Source organism: Nicotiana tomentosiformis, chromosome 2 (genome assembly GCF_000390325.3).
Source record: "Nicotiana tomentosiformis chromosome 2, ASM39032v3, whole genome shotgun sequence".
Taxonomy (NCBI): Eukaryota; Viridiplantae; Streptophyta; class Magnoliopsida; order Solanales; family Solanaceae; genus Nicotiana; species Nicotiana tomentosiformis.
Window position 1 is genome coordinate 49,593,350 of NC_090813.1, and position 7,377 is coordinate 49,600,726.

General features: G+C 42.1%; 1 protein-coding gene across 1 annotated transcript; it reads right to left on the reverse strand.

Moving 5' to 3' along the window:
* Positions 1-244: 244 nt before the first annotated feature.
* Positions 245-586, reverse strand: LOC138904772 (uncharacterized). Its single transcript, XM_070193275.1, has one exon. The coding sequence runs from the start codon at positions 584-586 to the stop codon at positions 245-247; it is 342 nt and encodes a 113-aa protein (XP_070049376.1).
* Positions 587-7,377: the final 6,791 nt, after the last annotated feature.

Consider the following 7,377-nt stretch of genomic DNA (forward strand, 5'->3'; position numbering starts at 1 on the left):
ATCTTCTTGGCCAAAATGAAACCATTCATGAGGGGTCCGCAGGTTCCGGCATGTATTTCCTCGAGCAATCTGGATGCCTCCTTGGCATCGACATATCGCAGTAATCCCAAGTCAGGAGTCCTTCTATATAGAATTCCTCCACTTTGAAAGAAGTGGTTGGCTAATCTATGAAGCGTTCGCTTCTGAGTATGGGTAGCACTCTCTGGTTATTCTCCATTTTCCAATACTCCTTGATGTCATGGAATCACGGATTTTCATCAATCTCTTCTTCAACATGAGCTTCATAAGCCGGCTGCTTATGAATTCCTATCAGGATAGGATCGATGAAATTCTTATATGGGTGTTGTATCATGGAAGACAATGTGGCTAGTGCATCTGCAAACTCATTCCAAATCCTTGGAATATGTTTGAATTCTATCTTTGTGAACCTCTTGATCAATTTTTGTATACAGTGCAAATATGGCAATATTTTGGTGTTCTTCGTAGCCCATTCCCTTAGAACCTGGTGCACCAAAAGATCTGAATCTCCGATTACAATGTCAATGGCCAATATGAGTCCCAAGATGCAGGCCTCATATTCCACCATATTGTTGGTGCATGGAAACCTGAGTTTTGCGGATACCAGATAGTGTTGACCGATTTCTAAGATAACTCCGATACCCACTCCTTTGATGTTTTTCGCTCCGTTGAAGAACATCCTCCAACCATCGTACGCCTAGGTGATATCTTCTCCTACGAACGACACCTCCTCGTCGAGAAAATATGTTTTCAATGGTTAGTATTCTCTGTCTACGGGATTTTCTGCCAAATGATCTGCCAATACTTGCCCTTTGACTACCTTCTTAGTTACATAGACAATGTCGAACTCACTCAGCAATATTTGCCACTTTGTTAACTTACTCTTAGGCATGGATTTCTGAAAGATATATTTTAGCGGATCCATCATTGATATGAGATATATGGTGTATGCAAAGAAATAATGTCTCAACTTCTGAGCTATCCATGTGAATGCACAGTAGGTGCGTTCCAACAAAGAGTACCGGGCTTCATAAGGCATGAATTTCTTGCTCAGATATTATATCGCCTGCTCCTTCCTTCCAGTTTCATCATGTTGTCCTAGAATGAAACCAAAGGCCCCATCTAAAATAGACAAATAAAGCAGTAGAGGTCTTCCTGGTTCTAGTGGGACTAGAACGAGCGGTTTAGATAAATACTCCTTGATTTTGTCAAAGGCCTTTTGGAATTCTTCAGTCCAACTTATTGCAGCAACTTTACTTAGCATTCTGAAGACTACCTCACATATCACAGTTGATTGTGCTATGAAGCAGCTGATATAATTGAGGCACCGCAGAAAACTCATCACATCTTTCTTATTCTTTGGAGGCGGCAAGTTCTCGATAGATTTGACTTTTGATGGGTCTAACTAGATACCTCGGCGACTGACGATGAATCCTAACAACTTTCCAGCAGGGTCTTCGAAGGCACATTTTGCAGGATTCAAATTCAAATTGTATTTTTGAAGCCGATCAAAGAATTTCTTCTAGTCTGCTATGTGATCCGAACTTCTTTTAGATTTGATGATAACATCCTCCACGTACACCTCTATTTCCTTATGTATCATGTCATGGAAGATAGTCGTCATGGCCCTTAGGTAGGTGGCCCTAGCATTCTTCAAACCAAATGGCATAATTTGTAACAGTATATTCCCCATGGTGTGATAAAGGTTATCTTTTCGGAATCCTCTTCATGCATCCAGATCTGATGGTATCCTGCGAAGCAATCCATAAAGGATTAGAGCTCATGCTTGGCACAGTTTTCAATCAGTATGTGTATGATGGGAAGTGGGAAATCATCCTTAGGACTTTCTCTATTCAGTTCCTGGTAATCGACACATACTCTATCTTTCCCATCTTTCTTTGGAAGTGGCACAATGTTGGCCAGCCAAGTCGGGTATTCGACCACTCGGAGAACCTTGGCTTTGATTTGCTTGGCCACCTCCTCTTTTATCTTCAAACTCATATCCGACTTGAACTTTCTGAGCTTCTGCTTTACTGGTGGACACATAGGATTGGTGGGTAGTTTGTGAGCTACTATAGACGTGCTTAAGCCAGTCATATCGTCGTAGGACCATGCAAAGATGTCTTCATATTACTTTAGGAATATGATATACTCTTCCTTCTCCGATGGTGATAGATGAATGCTTATGCACGTTTCCTTAACCCTTTCGAAATCCCCTAAGTTAACGGCCTCAGTTTCCTCCAAATTAGACTTTGGTTTGTTTTCAAAGTTCTCTACTTCTCTGATGATTTCCTCAGGCATTATATCATCTTCCCGATCCTCTGAATCACTGTCCTTATGTTGCGTTGTCTCATTACATGCCACAGCCATGGGTTCATTAGGATATGTAATAATTATGCTGAAAAGAATGTAGAAAGATAATAATAAATATGAAAAGCAGTAATGCATTAATAAAACTTTAAGAATGTCAACAAGTATGACTCGATGGCTCGAGTAATTATTTCAAAACAAATTACTGGAAAATGTCTTAAATGCTCAAAGCTATTTCAAAATAATTCATGCTAATTTGCAAGACTACCTAGGAACTCGGCGAGCCCGAGATGGTGTAGCGGTCCAGTTCTTGAGAACAGTTCCTTCTTCCACGGTCTGAATGGTAAGGTCTTCCTCCTCTTCCTCCTCCTCATTAATTGCACTGCAGTCCATATCTTCTTCATCTAGAAACAACTTCCTCATGCCAGCCAAAACCTCATCTTCCTCAGATCCCTACATCATGTCAGGCTGATGGGATGTCTGGTATAGAGGTGGTACGAGTTGTTATAGTGGATAATAAGGAGCATGCCATGGTGATGTCTAATCCTGATATTCTTGCCATGTGTATTCATATCCGAGTCCAAGAGTCGTGCCATGGTACTGTGGTTGCACGAGTTTGGTGATCCCCTCAAGCTTTTCACCGAGACCTTTGCCTGATTCATACCCCATCCAAAACAATATGCTTTCTATCTTGTTGCTCCACCATCGGTCCTTTTCAATTGCATTAACCCGTTCAATACGATGGTATGTTTCTCCACCCAGCTTCCTTTTGTTTTTGATGACCAAAACGGTCTGGTTGGTGTAGATGGGGTTGCTTCCATCTCCATGGATGATCACCTCCTGATGATTCCACTCAAACTTTACAGCTTGGTGCAGAGTTCACGCCACTTCCCCGGTTGCATGTGTCCATGGCCTTCCCAACAATAGATTGTAAGTAGCATATATATCTAGCATTTGGAACTCGACATCAAACCAAGTCGTACCCATTTGTAGATTGAGGTTGATTTCTCCAATGGTGGTTCTCTGAGATCCATCGAATGCCTTCACATTCATGCTTCCCATTCGTATCTCATGCAGGCCTTTACCCCAGTCTCTTTAGAGTGGTCAATGGACATATGTTGAGACTGAACCTCTATATATCAAGACCCTGACGATGAACTTACCTTCAAATTGCACCGTGATGTGCAACGCCCTGTTGTGGCTCAATCCTTCTGGTGGTAATTATCTTCGTGAAAAGTGATTTTGTGGCTCTCCAATAATTGTCCCACCATGTTAGCCATATCTCCACCAGTGATGCCGGCGGGTACATAAGCTTCACTTAACACCTTTATCAAAGCATTCTTGTGCGCGTATGTGTTTTGCAACAGTGATAAGATGGATATCTGAGCGGGAATTATGTTCAAGTGGTCAACAACATAGTACTCCCTTTCCTGTACTTATCTCCAAAGATCGTCAGTGCCAGTCTCGACAACAGGCGACTTAGGTGCAACTTCCTTGCTCATTCCTCCCAGATTCTCAGGTGTGTAAACTCTGCCTGTTCTAATCATACCTTGCGCGGTACCTATTTCTTCCATTTTGGCTTTTCCCTTTCTCCTTGCTTCCGCAACATAATCCCATGGGATGAAATCAGACATGTAAGATGGCGTGGGAGCTACCATCACAGTGAAGTGTGTAGCTATATCAACTTCAAATGGCGCCTGGGTTTGTACCACAACTGGCGTGAGGGTGAGTGGAGATGTTTTAGGAGAGTCTCCCTCTAGGATGAGTCCAATGGACCCTTCCCGATCCCATTCCACATCAATTTCTATCATATTCACTCCCTCACCTCTATGATCCGAGAGAGGGTTATTGCGAACATTTGGTGCAGCTTCTTTTGCTTGTATAACCTTAGTGTTGATCAGTATCTGAATCTTGCCTTTCAACATGCGACATTCCTCAATGTTATGACCTTTCATGCCTCAATGATAAACATATGTTTTGTTGGGGTTGATCCACTGGGAGGGATTTTCCACAACAACAGCGGGAATAGGAGTAACATAATCAGTGGCCTTCAATCTCTCATACAATTGGTCTATAGGTTCAGCAATTGAGGTATCTTGTCTAGGAGGTCTGCGGTCAAAATTTGGACGTGGCTTCAGGTAGTTTTGGAGGGCGGGTAGAGGTGAATGGTAATATACAGGTTGAGTGTTGTAGGTATGGTAGCTAGCAGGGTATTGGTATTTCGGGGGTGAGGGTTGATATGTGGGTTGAGGTGTTTGGTATGTAAGGGGAGACTTAGGGCCCTGGGCTACCATCATGGCACCCACTTCTTTCTTCTTTGAAATGCCTCCTGATTGTAATGCTTTATTTGTGGCCTGCACTGCCTCGAAATTGGTTACCATCCCATTCTTGATTCCTTCTTCTATTCTTTCTCCTAGCTTGATGATGTCGGAGAACTTGTGATTTTCAATGACTATTAACCTTTTGTAATACTGTGGATCTTGAGTTTAACAAATAAGTTGTTCATTTGTTCTTCTGGTCTTACCTTTGCGGTCTCTGATCTCCAATGAGTAGCATACTCGTGGAAGGATTCTGTTGGTTTCTTTTTGAGGTTTTGAATGTAGAAAATCTCTGGCATGTTTTCCGTGTTGAACCTGAATCTATCCATGAAATCTGATGCGATACTTACCCAACTAACCCACTTCTTTGGGTTTTGACTGATATACCAAGAAAAAGCGTCTCCTATAAGGCTTTGCATGAACAGTTTCATGCAGATTTTTTCATTCTTGCCCACTCCTACAAGATTGTCGCAGTATGTTCTCAGATGAACCTTCGAATCACCGGTACCATCGAACATTTCGAACTTGGGAGGTTTGTAACCCTCTGGAAGTTCCACATCCGGCTGAATACATAGGTCTTCATAGTTTAGACCTTCAACGCCTTTTCCACTTTCAACGTTCTACACTCTACCTGTGAGCTTTTTGAGCTCCTCCTCCATGTTTTTAATGAGCAGGTCCTTCTTAGTTGATTCGGGCATGTATAGAGTTTGCTGCGGAGTATGGGGTAAAGTTTTAACATATATTAGGTTGCTTTGATCAGTTCCCATAACTTGGGTATATGGGTGGTCATTGGTTGAGTTTTGGGGATCGGGAGCGGATTGTGGTGCATGTTGGGGGGAAGGGGTGTGATAAGTAGTGGTTTGCGAATATTGAGTTGGATGATGGTGTTGTTGTTGAGGGGTCGGTACTGGTGGCGGTTTAAGGTTCTGGGGAAGTGCGGGATTGTGATATTGGTGTGGTGCAGGAGGATTTGGTGGCGAATTTTGGTTTTGTGGGTTTTGTGGTGGCGTTTGATTCTAGGTAGTCAGTGTTTGTTGGTTGATGTCGGGAACATTGAGAGTGAGGGAGAGGTTTTCCAGATTTTGGACTGGCTCGAGCTTGCCCTGTAGTTCTAGGATTTTCTGCTCTAAACGTGAGACCAGTTCGTTCTGCTCTAGAGTACTTCTGCCATATGAAGTTTCCACATTTTCTTCTATGGTAGCATTGTCTTACCTGATGCTCAAATTATCCATCTTCCCTTTTCCCTTGTTTTTCCTTTTTGGATCGCTAGGTGGAGGACCTTTGGATCTGGTGTGGTATACTGATGATGCCAGTATGCACGAACCAACCTTTCGGAATGAGAATAATAAAATAGAAAAGAAAAAGTAAAGGTAACCAAGTTAGTAAGGTAAAAAATAAAAGAGTATTTGCAGTATTTAAATATGTTTGGCAAAGTCATGCAATAATTTGCGTCATAATTTTGGGGACCTCATTATGCCTGAGGTAGGCCTAAGCGACACATAAACTTGGAAAAAACTGATGCCAACTTTGCTTCATTTCATTAATGCGAAAATAGGCAAAAACAAACTTCTATTAAATCGATAATAATAATAAAGTTACTAATGGCATCAAGCCTTATTACATCGAAATCTAAATTAAGCTAGAAAGCAGTAAAGAATATTATCTCCTAGTCTACTGGGTCCCTGAAGGACCTTCTCCATGCTTGGCCCTTTTGACCCCATAAATCAGGTTTCCCAAATCGCGCATATCCAACATATCCAACAGTAAGTAAGCTTTTGCCAGGTTCCCTCCTTCATCGTCGTTCATGCATTGACAATCCGAGAGTCTCTTTCTCATCTTCCCCTCTAGCTCCATCAGTCATTGTTCCAAGTATTCCACTCTTTCTGTTGACTTAGTGGCAATCTCCTTTCATTCCCTTATCGCCTCCATGTTTAGTTTGTACTACTCTAGATGTTTAGCTTCAGAATCGAACACCCTTTTGTATAGCCTTTTGTACTTAACTTGTGCCTCAACCACTTCATCTATGATCCTATCCTTTATATTGACTCCGGGCTTGACGTCCTCCGCTACGTCGTCTTCTAACCATGATAGATAGTAGTACATATGATCAGCATGATTTCTGTCTGGCTCAATAGTTTCTCCTTCTTTGATGATCTTTTGGTTCCACATATGTTGCACCTCGAACTTGAATGGAATAACATCTCCCTTGAAATATGCTTTGTGCTGGACCATGTTGGAAACTCGAGGTATGCCTTGTTTCCTCCAAGCTTGTCTCATTACCCTTATAGGAGCATAAGGATAAATGCCCCGCAACCTAATCAATACCAAATAAGTAGTCCCTATTGACCTGATGATGAACTCACTACTAGGAAACCATTCAAACATCCAATGTACCTGCTCGTTTGTTAGATTGCTCAAGAAACACACCCAACTTACAACATTCCCAGGTTGTGCAAACCTTTCTGGGATAAACGTCATTTTCTTTGGGTGATGGTTAGCTATGTAGTCATTCAGTGGCCTTCGCAAAAGCTCTTGATGGTACTCTCCTCTCTGAAAGTGTTATAGCAGCCATACTTGTAGCAATAAATTACAACCCTCAAAATATCCAAATCCCTGCTTGCACCGATCTAGAGCATGGTACATCTCAGCTAAGATCATAGGGATGGTGGTATAAGTTTGTATTTCGATGCCATCCATCAAGGTCCTGGCGACCATGGCTAAGTGAGTATGA